At 39.7% G+C, this 15,661-nt stretch overlaps 1 protein-coding gene across 2 annotated transcripts; it reads right to left on the reverse strand.

Annotated features, from left to right (window-relative positions):
- Nucleotides 1–625: 625 nt before the first annotated feature.
- GAL (galanin and GMAP prepropeptide) lies at nt 626–14,641 on the reverse strand. 2 transcript variants are annotated; one of them, XM_006266337.4, is made up of 8 exons: nt 14,418–14,641; nt 14,042–14,324; nt 13,636–13,716; nt 12,649–12,703; nt 11,442–11,513; nt 10,920–11,006; nt 5,729–5,806; nt 626–908 (listed from the first exon to the last, which is right to left on the reverse strand). In XM_006266337.4, the coding sequence occupies exons 3-8, from the start codon at nt 13,714–13,716 to the stop codon at nt 856–858; spliced, it is 426 nt and encodes a 141-aa protein (XP_006266399.1). In that variant the 5' UTR covers nt 14,042–14,324; nt 14,418–14,641; the 3' UTR covers nt 626–855. The 2 variants fall into 2 exon arrangements, with proteins under 2 accessions (XP_006266399.1, XP_014459686.1); XM_014604200.3 differs by lacking the exons at nt 11,442–11,513; nt 14,418–14,641 and having other exon boundaries at nt 14,042–14,304.
- Between the last annotated feature and the right edge of the window lie 1,020 nt (nt 14,642–15,661).

Here is a 15,661-nt window from a genome sequence, read left to right on the forward strand (position 1 = left end):
GTTTAACGCATATGTTTAGATGTAAGCATGTGAGTAGTCTTACTGACCACAATGGAATTGTTCACATACTTAAAAGTAGCAATGTATTTAAGTGATATGCTACATTAAAACCAAGTGCCTTGCATAATCAAGTCCTTACTTAGGCATAGGGTTGAGGGAGTGGGTGATAGTATTTTGCCCTTAAAGACAGGTACTCTGGGCAGCCCAGGAAGTACATATTTTGCCCCGCACAGGCTCTTCATATAAATCCATTATATGAAGCTGTTAAAATGGAATTTATAGCTGGTTTCTTACAGTGTACATGAAAAATGTAAAACAGGGCATTACTGTACTTTGTGTCAGAAAAATTATTGCTATAAAGATATATTTTCATTAGCTACAAAATTATACACAGTTCAACTGAATCTTCTCAATATCACTGAAGAGACTACATAACTGCAGAAATCATTTTTCTAATCCTCCTTGGGAGCAATTAGCTAAACCGCTTAATGGACAAGATTAGTCCTGATTTATACTTCTTGTAACTTATGCAAATGTAGATGTGTTCTAAAAGAAACAGTTTTAGTATTATTTCTACTGTACATATGTAATGTTAAAATTCTATTTTAAGGGAAAGGAAACAAAATGTAGCTGCTCTTTTTTATTTTACCATTTACCTAAAGAAAATTGTTTATCAAGGCAAAATTTTACGATGTAACATCACAGAAAAAGACCCAAGAGGGCAGAGAGTAGTTTACCATGTATAACTCTGTGTAAGATTAATGTAAACAATAATCAGCCTCTTCTGTTCATTCCAAGCTCTGTTTGGAGTTCAATCTTAATTTACAATACGACAAAATAGAAATATTTTCTTTTTCAGGACTGATTTGTTTCTTCTGATGAAGGTAGACTGTCAAGTGCCCCAACCTCTGCAAAAGGGAAAGAAAAGAGAATTCAGTAATGTTGTAACAACAAAGTATCTGAGTGCAAAGTTTAATATTAGTAGCTGAGTCCTAAAAATTATCATGATAAAGACTAGTCTTTTTTTTATTATTATTACTTTGCTTCCCTCAACCGTATAAAAGGTAATATATTCATATATTAAATGGTTTAATTCCTTGGTATTTTTTTTCTTTTGAGTATTAATATCTTCTTGTTAGACTTAGCACTGTTTTGAAACTATTCCATGCCATTTACCACAACCATGAAGTTTTGATTCACATTGCTGAATGGTAGCATAACTAGGAACAGGCAAGTGGGGAATCAGACCTGGGTATTGTCTTAGACAGGACATCTTGGCAGTCACCAAGAGCACAAAACTTATACCTCTGTTGCTGAATACCCAAAGCAAAAGATTTTATACTGTTTGATTAAGACGCAGACTCTGCAGCTGATTCTGTTTAGACAGACCCAGGAACATGCTTAGAGTCAATCTTGGAATGGAGGTCTAAAAGGCTACTTATCAATAGCACAAAAAAAAACAACCCCCCTTATGCAATTATAATTTAACTTATGTCTTTCATCTTACAGATGTCAATGTATGACATTTTTTCTCCCTCCAAAATAGAGGGGATATTATATTATATATTAAAACTAATATTGGACTCAAAGTGTTTTTTTCAGAATTGAAATATCAATTTGATGTATGAGTTCATATCTAGGTATATCCAGTAGCCATTGTGTAATGAGAATGCAGTGTCATTTGTTAATATTTTGTGCTTTTTGTTGCCTTCAGATGATCGTGTTGGATCACAGCAAAGGCATTTGACATGATGCAATGGATCTTTTTTTCATGCACTCTCAGGTTAGGCTGTACCAGCACAGTCTGCTGTGAGTGAGGGGGCATGTTGATTTGTGCTGACCTGTGAGCAGACCAGGAAATCGTTGCTCAGAGAATCACAGTTCAATTCCTTGTTGCTCACTTGCCTCATGAACAAAGTCTGTCTGTGCCCTTTACCAGATGTGCCAGCCCAACTGCACTGACCTTCACACTAAGGGATGCAGAATCAAGCCTTACCCTATTCCTACCACAAGGCTGCTCTGCCAGCAGTGATTGGATGTGATGCAGGTTGCTTACAAAGCAGAGTACAGAAGTATTTTATACTTTTTATACCTAGCACAGTCACACTAAACAATTGACAGTCTTATCAATGATAAACAGATTGGGTCAAATTCCAGTAGTGTAACTAGAGCAGAGTGATTGCAGCAGTAGTTTTGGGAGCCAACTTGAAGAGGCAGGGACAGAAAGACAGCAGCTGCTGCTACAGCCACACAATTGTGCCAGTGGCATGACAGCAGCTGAGACTGCTGCTGCCCTGATGTGTTCCACAGCCCCAGATGCCTAGCTGCCTTGTTATACTTCTGCCAGATCCTATTTCACCTATTAAACTTCTAAGTGGATTTAGGTGCTTAAGCCTTATACTATTCCACTGTGCTCAAGTCCCTGAAAAAACTATTTAACACAAAAGCTGAGCTAAATCTGAATACCTTAATTCATGTACTGGAAGCAGTATAACTCTGTTAGCATGGTGCTCATCTAGGGCTAATATATCCTTCTCAGTGCAGCTATTTAGACCTAGCAGATTGTGGTGCTACCACAATACTACAGTACTTAGGCTACCTTTCTCAGAACAAGCTTGGATTTCCCTACCTGACACTGCATCGTGTCATCTCTACATGACACTGCATCATGTCGTGTAGAGATACTCAGTATGATCTTACTGATGTCAGTTTCATATCATGGTAACTCTATAGACTTCCATGGAATTATTCCTTATTTACAATTCTGATTTACAATCTTGTATCTTAATCAATTCCATGATAATTTAAACAATGGGTATTATCTCTCATATAAGAAACTTGCATTCTTCTTGAATCACCATAACTTGAAACTGTCAATTTAAGAGTTCAGTAACATGCCATAAATTGGCTTTTTTTATTCCCCATGTGGTAGTTCTTTTGTAGGTACAGGAAGTTTACCCAAATAGTTCTGGTTAGCTGAAGAATTTGAAAGGTTTTCACTAATCATGCATGGGGGTAGGAAGTTGAGAACTTTGCCATGCCTTGAAAGAATCTCTTATAAAAGCCAGAGTACCCAGATCAGTTAACTGGATACAAATTTGACATCTCAGATGAAGACTATAGTGCTGTCACACATGGTTGTCCCCACTCTATGTAACCCTTGGCATGTTGTTAGCTCAAATTCACTGTATTGCACTGGTATATGAACATTGGCTGTCCAAGAATAATTCACTATATCCTTAACCTTCTATTTTACATTTAGGAGAGATCCAAATAGTCCTTTGGAGGGAGAATTCCAACCCACTGGCCAGAGGAAACTTGTAGTTTCCTTCATCATTTGTTTGAGGAAGAGGATCCATACTCCCAAACAGCACATAGATGTCTTGAAATCAATATATTCCCCCAGACCATCTGTGCTTCCAGCTCTTTGTGTTGTAGCTGTTGTCCTCAACCTTCACTTTGTAGAGATCTGCTAAGATCGAGTGGCATTCGAAACTGGTGATTTTCATGTGAAGGTGGGTAGGATCTTCAACAATCAGTATTCATGAAAAATGATTACCCTTTTACTGTAGATTTGGCACATTTCCCCAGCACACATCATTTAGTCAACAGGATGGAAAATCTCTGAAGGTTTGTGAGACTAGCTAAGGTTAGAACATTGTGTGAATGTTTAAAATTATGATGTTAGATCCATATCCATGAGATGTATCAAATGAACAAAATGTTGAATGGAAAATGCTCAACAAAGAGATTAAACATAATAACTCTGCAGGAATTGGGAGGGTGGAAGTTGGGATGGAAACCACTTTCTCCCAATGTCAACTGTGACAATGCAGACCTCCAGAAACCTGTCATTCACTCCGCAAGCAGCCTCACTGATGTTACTGGTCTATCCTCTGGCCAGGTAGTGCACAATATTAAATTATCAGATTTTGTTTCCAGTTTTGTCTTATACATTTTCATTAAAATGCCTTAAATTATTTGTTTTAATCTACATTAATTCTTTGGTATGCAGTATAACTAGGACTGTCTGAAAAGCCCTGTTATCTAAGACATGACTACATCTTGCCTTAAGCTCTGCTTGGTACATAGAACTTTTCCTCAATTTTCCCAGACTTTCACTATGTAACTTTCAGTTTGGTCAATGAATTTCAGATAATTAAGGGCATGCTGTACTGGAAAATAAAATGATTGAGAAGGGTAGGATTCAAAATCTGCTTTTGAATTAAGAATTGCAGCTGAGTTATTCTCAGTCCTTATAAAAATATTAATGCTTGTACTTCTTTAACTATACTATTCACAGAGACTGTCTCTGGCACAAAATGAAAAATAAATGAGCATCATATCAACATGTTAATATCTACAGTATTGTCAGCAGTGAGAATTTCTGAGCAAATGCAGGACATTTTTGAAAATGATGCCAAAAGTGCCCAGTTTCCTTTATAAGACTACTGAGAACATATTTTATACAAGACAATTTATTAAACATAAATAGTAATATAATGCCCCATGTTATCATTTCAGGGTATGAATTTTAAAAAAAGTGAACGAGGGTATGCAGTGTGTTTTCAAATAGCAATAACATAATTGCTATGAAACAGTCAATAAATCATTGTACACAAAGGTAGGGATTTATGAAAAAGCATGCGACAGAATTGGATACTTTTGAAACAGAGTTAGTTATAATGCTTGCAATGACAATACATGCCTTCAATTTTCCTGTTATTTTTCTGTCTTAATATAGATCACTTTCTAAACCTTTTGAAGATAGTACATTTTCAAGGAACTATTTTCGGTTGGTTGACATTTGAAAAAAAATGTATTTAAGTGAATCAATTTACTTTGTCTGAAGATTTCTGAAAAATGTATGAAGACCTTCAAAATCATAAAACAGGTTTAGCAATAACCTAGATATCCCTGTTGCTGGATGTTATAGTAAGGTAATATTCCTTAGCTACCTACAGGCACAATCCTGCAGATCCTGTATAGGCACAATTCTGTGGGATTTCATAGTGTTTTGCTTTGAGTCCTGTGTGTTGCTACATGGATGACTGATTATAAAATTTTAGGGTACGTCTTCATTGCAGTGTCCCCCTCTGTCAATAACACAAATGTTTCTCAGGTTCTACTGATTATTCAAGACATGTTAAGTGTAAAACAATCTGATAATGAAATTTTCTCAGACATAATCTTTTTAACTCATTTAAAGGTAGTTCAAACAATTTTAGCAGTTCTTGTTTTTACTGAAGTAGTGCCTAAAGTCTCCAAACAATATTTGGCCCTATTGTGCTAAGCACAGTATGCATATATAATAAAAAGATGGTCCTCTACACTAAGGAGTATACAATCTAGTGTCTCGAATATAGAGACTAGATCCTCTACTACTTACTCATTTATACCTTCCTACACATCTATGGTGCTACTAGCATGCTTAAACAAAGTTAAGGGCATGTGTTTAAGTGTTTGTGGGATCAGAGTCTAAATACATCTTTTCCAGATCTCAAGCAATTATTCAGTGATATAATATCAGAATATTTTGTTCTAGGGGTTTTATAGCAAATAACATCAAAGCCATTCTTCTCTCAAGATACTGCACAATCAGCAATTGTAAATTCAAGCACGCTCTTGTAGCTCTTATCCAAAGTTTGGTCCAGGTAAGGATCAAATCTTCAATGGCTGTGGGAAATACAGCTGTTTTTAAAAATAATTTTAGAAGAGCTTTACTAACCTTTAAGATGCAAATAATTCAAAAATTCAATTACTGTGCGCACAATGTTGTCATCGGCCAGAGATCTTCCAAGAACACCTAAAAGCATTTATTGAGTATTATTCAACACGTAGACAATACAAACATTTATTCATTCACGCACTTTTATGATAGAAGGTGAAAACATTTGGAAAAACCTGCGTGTGGAACAACATTTCGTTTATAGAAGTTTAATGCAAAATCTGAGGCCTGGATTTTCTCCTATACCAAGTTACATTCAGGGTGAGAGTGGAACAGCCATCCAGGGAGCTGATAACAGCTCCCTGGTTCTAGAGGTGCTCCAGCTTCTTTAAACTAGGAATGGATATAACTCACAACTGAGTATGGTCTGTAAGGGGCCATATGTCAGCTAAGCTCTGCCCCACCTCTGCCTCCTTATGTCCCTCTAAGGTGGCATCAAGGAGAAAGGCTGGAGTAGGAACCCATCCACCACGTATTAATCAGAAGTTTAAAAATTCCCTTCTAGTGTAAGAATTCTAAGTTAGCAAGGTACAGCCAGATCATGCCCCTCTCATACCACTTAAGCAGAGTAAAGAGAACAGAACTGGAGGCTAAGAAACTAGCCCTTACACTTGATTCATGGCTCAAAGAAATGTTGCTTCATATGAACCTAGAAGAATGTGCTTCTCTTGTACACTTGTATAAGGCATCTCTCACTGCCTTTAGATCCCCCAAATTCCTAAACTCCCTGTAAACTCTGTTGTACTCTGGTTGAGTCTTTGCAGTGGGCAGAATATTGGGGGTGGGTTCTGTTGCATAATAGGTTTTGGAGTAAATGAGAGTAGTTCTGTATGCATTTCCTATTTTAACTCTTTTGACCTTTTTTTTTTCAGCATGCCTTTTTATGATGCTTTTTATGATGTTAATGCATTGTTAAAATGGCAATAATTCATTCCATATATTTAAACAGTAACATTATTGTTAATCATTCAGCAGAAAAGCTGGAAGTTCAAGTTCTTTATGAACTGAGCTGTACATAAATATTTCTCTTCGGGGACTTGGACGTATTGTAGAGATAGGCCTCTGCATAGGTTACTATAGAATTTCTGCTGTATAACCAGTTCTTTGCAGACTCTGGTATTGAAATTGCTGTTGTGCTCTTAGAATTTACAAGCTTTTCTGGTTTTACTTGTAGGTTCTTTGAACTAAAGCTACGTGGCTTACAGGGCTTACAAGTTCCTCCAAGTTTGCTGGGAAGCTTGTAAATCCTACAGCATCCATCATGTTCCCATCTTCTGAGACCTCATCAGCAACTCGGATTCCCAAAGCAACCCACTTATTAAAAAAAAAATATTCCTATATATTAATTTTCCTTGAATGATAATTACCATTACCATTTTTACATTACATAGCCATTTACATTTTACATGACCTTTTTAAAACAACTTTATAAGAAACCTCAAGATTTTTCAAGTGCAAATAATTACTCCCCTCCCCCCCTCCCTCCTAAATACCTAATTCTGTTCAACTTAAAGGTAACAAGAAGTCTCCTTTGGATAGGGACTGCCTGAGAAGTTTCACATACAAGGAGATTTTTCAGGGTTGATGGGAGAAGTGTGTCTAAGTGAGACTTGTAACAGAAACTGAGCTACAATTGTAAGCCCTGCATTCTGCAAGGTTCTAAGTACCATACACTAGTTGGAGGCCAATGTAATCAAGGGCAGTCAGCAACTTTGGAAGATTGGGTTCCAACAAACTGTGTTTACAATTCTGTAACGTAATTTACAGACTATGTATTTACAAAGGAACTGTCTGCATCTGAAAAAGATACTGTGTTAGTGAGAAATACTACTAGATCAGAATTCATTGAGGTCTAGATCCTATTCTGTCTATGAAGTGCAGAAATGGACTTGGGAGCCCAAATGCAATTCTATTCCACCCTGCTCAAGTCCTTGAAAAATTGATTAATGCATCTATTTTGCAATCTTTCCCCTAAGATTGAGTCACAAAAACTAAAGGGGAGGAGGACATGCTCATCTTTTTTACTAATACTTTTTCAGTGGCCTAAGCAAAGTGGAATAGAATCACACTTAGAATTGGTCCCTAACTGTCCTTTTCACCCATTATTTCAAAGCAGCATTGCAAGATGCCACTGTTTGAGGAAACATTCTGCCTACTATTGTTGCTGTCTATCATAACTCATTTGTTCCTGGGTTATCTTCCTGAGAATTTTACAGTTTATGGGAGGCCTATCATTGTGTTCCTTCCTCCTCATTTATTGGGTAAGTGTGTGTTATCAGAATATAAAAGGGTATTTCTTGAATTTTGGACAGCAATTTAATCAAACAGATAAATCTGTACCATACTGTCTGCGTTTGAGTTAAACTGTAACCTCCTTGGGGCTTGGACTGTACAGTATTGAGTACAGCAATATTCCTCAAACAATAATCAGCCTTCCCAGGGTTGGAGTAAGAAATGGATGTCATATTGTAACACTGTATTTCACAACAGAAGATTAGATTATGCTCAGAGTGTTCTTTCTATGTGTGTATCACCCCTCACTATGCAGAAAAAGCAATCATCTCCTATAAAAGTCTTCCTGCCTTTGTGGACACCTGGTGGGTTATCTGTGTGTCGAGTGATCTGGGCAGAAGAGGGAAGCAAGCAATGTTTTGGCTGGAGAAAGAGTAGATGAACTGACACTAGGTTCAAAGGGGAACAGAGTCTGTTTTACTTTTCAAAATATACCCACTCCACTCTGTCATGTGGAATCTCAGCTGTTTTAAGGGAGGCCTCAGTCCTGCTGCCAATGAGCAGGACTGTCACATTGATAACCCTGGGTAGGGGTGAAGTGGGGGCATAAGCAGATCCAGGCTTTTGTAAAGGGTGGTGTGGAAGAAGAGAAGGGTGCTGCAGGGGTGGCTATATCCCCTGCTCCCAGTCTCCCCTCCCCACCTGGCTGGGCAGACCATGCCATGAAAGCAGCAGCTGGGGACTATTTTAAAGTTCTTGAATCAGGTAATAATACTCATCCCACCTCTCAGCCTCTCCTCCTCCCTTCCCTCCTCTCCCCACTTGTTGTTGCTACAGTCCCAGGCTGACCTGAAGGAGGAGGTGGGGAGGGAAAATCTCTAGAGCAACTTCTGTCCCATTTCAGCCAGGCTGCATGGAGAGCCAGACTCAGCCAGAAACAGCAGCAACAGCAGTGGTAGGTGGGTTCCCCTGTGCCTGCTCCTGAGCTGGTGGGGAACACCTTGGGGAGCTGGGCTAGGAGGGGGAACCTGCTGCCACGGCCATTGTCCCCAAGTAAGCATGGCTCTCTGTGCCCCTGCTGGAGTAGGCCAGGAGCAGCTCTGGAGCTCCCAGTGCCCCAGCAGAAGCAGTGGATGGGGGAAGCTGGGGAATGAGAGGGGAAGGGAGGTGCTGCTGAGCCCAAGGGGAAGGGTTGGGGGGACTGCTTTGTGGACTTATGGAAAGTTACCAGCTGCTGTTCCTGTGGTGTGGTGTGGTCTGAAAAAGGTGTGACCACACTACCACACCCCTTCTGGATCTGCCTGGGGGCTAGGGGTGGGTTGGAGAGGGAATGGCTAGCAAGTCCTTCAAAATTGACTCAATGGAATAGAGAGAAAACTGAGAGAAATTATCAGTTTTCTACTCTCATATGACAGTATTACCATGATGGTCATAAAATTGTAATTCTATAAAAGCAAGGACTACCTGCTGCTAAGATGTAATTCTGTTTAATTATGAATGGTCAAGCAGGAGTTGGTTGTTAAAATTGTTAAAAGCAGTTTCTACCCAGCTGAACACCTGGTATATTTTAGTACCCCTATCATGATACAGCTTTTTACATTTTTTCTTATGAAGAAAGGATATAGAAAAACCCATGAAAATTCAGATCCCCTACTCTACCTTAGGTTTCTACCTGTGATCCTATTCCAACCTGCTCAAGTCCCTGAATAGCATTTAATGCACAAGAAGTTGGGTTGGTTCTTTGTTTGCTTGCTGCTTTGTGTGACTTAGTCTTAGTCTTAAGGCTAGGATGATGATGACAACATGTTAAACAAAAGGTGTGTTAATATTTTTTCAGGGACTTGAGCAGGGTGGAATAGGTTTGAATTTAAGGCACCTAGATCCATCTAGGCACTTAATGGGTGGAATAGTATCTGTCCCAAAGTGTTTTTAAAAATTCCAAATAGATGGCAAATAACAAAACAAGTTTGCTTCTCTGGAAGCTCAACTGCCATTAGCAAAATTAGCTTTTGTTTGGGGATGTAATCCCAGTATATTTCAGTTCAACAAATAAACGTCACCTATACCAAGAAAGGAAGTGAGCTTTATATTTTAGAAAATAACGTAATTGAACAAGGAAACATTTTTACATGCCCAGCTACATAAATGGAGTAAAATTAAATGTTTTAGGATGTAAATTTAGTTCAATTTAGAAAACTTGCTTTTAGTTTAAAGTAGAAATGGATTTCACAGTAGAAGCCCAGAGTCACTGACAGGGAGGACACTCTACTAGGACCTGATCCTGAGAAGCACTGAACACTCACAGTTCATATTGGCCTCAGAATTTTGAGTTATGATTCTGATTCAAATATCACTGGATAAAAGGGAAGGATTCCCATTCTTTCACTGATCTTTGTTTCAGACCCTAAAGTCCTGCAATGGAAATAACTGATCTTACTTACACATATGGAACATACTGTATACCTGCATTTTGAGTTTCTAAGATGCTGAAAATCCATTTTATAATGAGCGGTTTCACACATTTTCCAACATTTCAATTTTAAATTGCTATTATGAAAATAATTCAGCGGTTTCAATAATAGCCTACTATACAATCCTGTCTCCCCAAAAATCTGTCCCTTACTGATTATACCTCTTGGCTGATCTAATGAAACTTACAGTTTCTAAGATGGTTTGAAGTATGTTTTGAATATTACAGTATATAGAAAAAGGTAAGTTTTATCTAAAGTAACATAGTTTCTCTGATGGTTACTCTGCAGTTCAGACTATGACCATGCAAAAAACACACATCCCTGGAATATCTGGGCAACATTTTGCTTTCCTTTCTCTTATATGTAGGGAAGGATTCCATTTGAAGACAATTAAACATATACCTAGGGAACAGAGTAACTCATATACAAAAAACAAAATGTTATATATGTAAGCAAATGAGCTCTTGTAGCAATCATAATTTTACTACCTGATTTCATATCCTCTTCAGGCTGTATTTCACGTTTACCAGCTAGCCCATGTTTTTCATTAAAAGATCTGTGGTTATCTATTGCATCTGTTAAATTAGAAATCAGAAGAGCTAATTTAGTTTTCAGCCATGTGCTTTGATTTTCATGGATTCTACTGAGCTAGCTCAGAAGATTTCAAAGAAGGAACACGATGGACATTTTGATGGAATGACGCACAGTTAGTGAAACAAATGATTAATTTTCTATAACATGTTACTGCTAAATTAAAGAAGCCATCTTCAAATATATATTCTAGCATATATCCAGTATAGACCCAGTCTTGTACTACTTGCACACCAACATTTTTACTGAATTCAGCAAGAAGCTTGGGTGTACAGGAAACACAGGGCTGGAGAATTCACATATATAATTTAGGAATGTGGTGATGCTACTCTTTTTTCCTCTCTTTTTTTACAGCTAAATTACCATTTAATAGTAAACTTCAGTTAGTTTACATGAATAACCTCCAAAAACTATCTTACATTCCCCAGGTGCCTCTTCTCTCCCCCTTGCAATGGGCATTTCCTTTATCAGTAAAAGCTGATCAATACGACCTGCAACAGAGGATGATGCCTATTATCCAGTCTTAGAGAAATGGCACTTGGTAGGTATATCTCCCAGTACAGAATGGAACACACATCTGTCAACACAGTCTATTCTTCTTTGAGGAACATATACTTACAAACATTTACAAAAATAATAAAAACATTAAAGATGCAAGAAGTTAGTTATCCTCAAAAGATAGTTACAAAAAGTAAATAATAAATAAAGAATATTCATTAATGGTCTTTATATGAATAGTAGTATTAAGTATCTCATATATTAATAATAGATCAGAGAGACTGAAAATAGGCAACCATGGTCAATAGATATGCTTTTAACATGAAAGTAGTAACGAATATTAACTTCTGTATGCTCTGTGTCTTGCTTGGTATTTTGAAAAGCTTGTGCAATAATGGCTATTTTTAAACTAGTTAAAACAATTTTAAAGGAAGTCTATATAGGATATCTTAACTGTGAATTTCCATTTTTTTTAAACCTGAATTGTGATATATTGGTTGACATTGGTATATGTTTTTCTTTTAACTACAGCATGGTATTAGGTATTTTCCCTGTGTAAGCTCCTGATACTTATTTACAATCTCAGGGAGTTTTTATTATTTGTCCAGAATTAGGATATAATTCAAGACAATGTATATGAAGGCATTTTGATGTAGACTTATGGAGAAATCTTGGCAACACTTTGGGAACTAGATTTCATTCTTTGCCTCTTCTTCTCAACTGGTCACCAAAATGCCATAAATACTATACAACTCATGATCCCTCATTTTATAATAGAGGTCAACATACAGGTTTAGAATAACCAGATATTTGCTGTCTGAGAATAACTACTCACTAGTAGTAAGGATGTCACGTGTAATTCGTTATAATGCAATACCTCTTTACATGCCAATGCTTTTGAAGACAAAAGAAACTTCTAAAACTACTTTTTTTCCGTGCCAGGCATGAAATACAGATTCTCCCAACAGACTCTCTTCATCCTCCCGCGGTAGCTGAAGTCTGGCTACTGCAGTAGTTTTTGTTTAAACCAGAATTATTGCAGAGGCCAGAATAGCGAGTAAAACACTAGTAAATAGTATGCTGCAAGTGACAATTTTAAAGCAACATAGAAAATAGTGTTTGACTTACGTGGCCCAAGTAGGTAACCAGCACTATTCAAAGTCCAGCCCCTCTTTTCTTTTGCCTTATAGAAGGGAAAAGTGCAGGTAGGTTATGAATTGCATGTATTACACAATGCTTCTGAAAGAAAGTAGCCCAAATGTGCAAATGGGTTTCTTAGGGTTCGTAAGGAGATTCACTTTTTTAAACGCACACAAGCATTAGGAAAGCAATCTCCCTGGGACAAATCCTCACTGAACTCAATGGGAGGTTTGCCAATGATGTCAATGGAACTCCCAATTCCATCCTACGCTGATGAAAGTGCAGGTCTCACACATCACGGGGAATATGATTAACTGTTTAAATCCAAATAGATGTGGTGCTCCCCCAATCTGCTTTACTGAATAAATATAGCTATTTCCCTCTTCACACAGTTATATGGATTTGCGGAATTTATCATCACGCCTCGGCTGCTTGTTTTGGAAATTTCTTAGTATCAAACCAACCCAGTCCTTGCTTTTTTCGGCATGAGTTTGGGGCATTTGTCGCATTTTGCTCTGTAAAACTTCAATAAGCCTAATTTTCTTTAGCTCTGCTTCAGGGAGTCGAAGAGAACGATACTCCCTGTATATATATTTCCTGTCCAAACTGATCTGGGGCGCTTTGCTTTACTACACCTAATGAGAGCAGATGTGTGTGCAGTGTTTGCCGCTACTTGCCAGGTGATATGCAGAGGGTGCATCTACACAAGATGCTTACTGCGCATTAGCTTAATAACATGGCACAGTAGCATGTCATGGCAAAAACCATGCTAACAGCCTATTGCACAGTGTTATTAGGCTAATGTGCAGTAAGTGTCACTAAGTAACCATGTGCAGGTGCCACTGCACAGTAACTTTAGGTTAGTATTGTATTAAGGAAGTGCTAAACTAAATGTGCAGTATTTAAGGCCCGTTCATGAGTGCGTAGATGCACCCAGCCTGAACAGAACCACCCTGAGATGAAGGTGATACTTACTGATAGAACCAGCCCGAATGTTTCTGACAAGGTGGCGCAAAGGATGAGAGAAAGAAACAGGAGACCAGTGCACTTCTGCATCTGAAAGGAGATGGGGGAACATCTCAGGGTTACCAGCTCTACCTTGGGCGGGGTGCTGACTCTGCTTGAGATTCCCAGAGGGACCTCCCAGCTCAGCAAGCATCCAGATGGGAAACTTTTTTTGGTTTTGGCAGGCGGGGGAAGGCTGTGCATGCGAGATGTCCCCCTCCACCCTGGCAAGTACAAGCAGGAGCATCCCCAGGGCCGGGGGCTGGACGAGCTCAAGACCAGTCCTCCTCCCCACCTCTACTGGGATGCGCAAAGGACGGCACCCAGAGTCCTGGGAGTCGAATGCCCCGGGGAGGGCTGAAGCGAGGGGCAGTACCTTGGAGGCGGGGGTGCGGGTCCGTGCAGGGCGCTGGGCTCGGTGCTGGCTGGCCGGGGCAGGGAGCCGTACGGGTGGCGGGTCCTAGGGCGGCGGGCGCGGTGCTAGCGAGCTGCAGGCGGGGCGGGGGCGGCGGGGTGCGCGGTGCCGGTTGTGAGCCCAAGCCGGCTCCCCCTCGCCTATTTATGGGCTGCCGCGCAACTTGGCAGGAGGGGCTCGCTCCCAAGGGGGTGGGGGAGGGAGAGCCGCCCACATCCCCCGGTCATTTCCCCTCGCCAAGTCACTGCATTAGGAAGGGCAAAAATGACAGCAATTCAATTAGAGGCACTTGGAAGCAAGATGCAGGCTGCAGAGAGAGAAGCGCCGCGCCAATTACCTTTCATTAGCCCGGGCCGGGCACTGGCGAGCAGTGGAAAGAGCTGCGTGCGGCAGCCCGGCTTCCCTGCTCTCCCTCGCGGGCAACTTCACAAATGCTTTGTTGTTGCTTGAGACTAAGGAGGCGTAAATTGACTTTGGAGAAGCAGGTAAAGAAGTAGGGCTAAATGGCAGTGTCCGTATTTACTGCGATCCGCAGGCTGGTCAATTACAGTGTCTAGGAGCATAGGGGAGCGATCCCCGCCACGACCTCTTCTCTTCCAGTCCAGACCCTTCCTTTCAAATCCCTTTGCATCTGGCTCTAGGAGTAGATCAAAAGGAGCTGGATAAAAAGAAACTCTGTTGTTTTGCCTCCTTCCAGCTTCAAAGTGTGTAGGGATGGGGAAAGCCTTTAGAAATATATTTGGGCTTTTTTCATGCCTGGGCTGCAAATGGGTGACATTCTGCCTCTACCTGGTAACATGCTTTTCCTGCTGGTGATGTGGAAAAGTGACACAGACTAATCCCTCCCTCTGGACAATGTCCCCACACCTTAGTTCAATTGTTTTCTCTGAAATCTGGTTATGGTCAGGATAGTGGCTATAAGGAAAAGAACACAGTGAGATTTCAAGTTGAATTTCCCTTCATTGGTTTCCATGACACATTTTCTTAGTTAAACAGGCATAAGGTGAGTTTTCTAATTATTGGTCCTGAAAAATCCTGAGATTAAAACCATACAGAGGGTTTTCTGCAATACCAGTATTTAGCTACCTGAGATGAACTCTGGTGTACTTTCCCCCAACCTCACAATGCCCTAAGAATGAACATTTATGGAGAGTGTGTGTATGTTGGGAAGAAGGCTGCTGAACTGTGTGTGATGGAGAATCCCTTATAGGTCTGAAGGCACGTGGCAGTTTTATGTGAGTGTAGCAAAACCCACATAACCCAAAAGAGAAGAAAGATTGTTGCAGGGGGCTGGACCCCGTGATCTTCCAAGATCCCTTCCGGCCTTACAACCTATGAATCGATGAATCTTGTCCTAGTTCAGCCCCCACCTGCTATTATACGCCCTGTATGTCAGCAAACATAGGACTAGAAGAGTCTGAACGTGGTACTCAAACCCTAAAATAAAAATGTAGCTGTACAGTCCTATGATATGTATCAGATGGGTTCAGTTTCTATCTTGCCATACTTCAATATACATATCACATACATGTGAAGTGTAAATTCTCATTCAACAGTTCCTATTGTTTACTGGTGATTTGC

This window comes from Alligator mississippiensis, chromosome 2 (genome assembly GCF_030867095.1).
Source record: "Alligator mississippiensis isolate rAllMis1 chromosome 2, rAllMis1, whole genome shotgun sequence".
NCBI classification, from domain to species: Eukaryota; Metazoa; Chordata; order Crocodylia; family Alligatoridae; genus Alligator; species Alligator mississippiensis.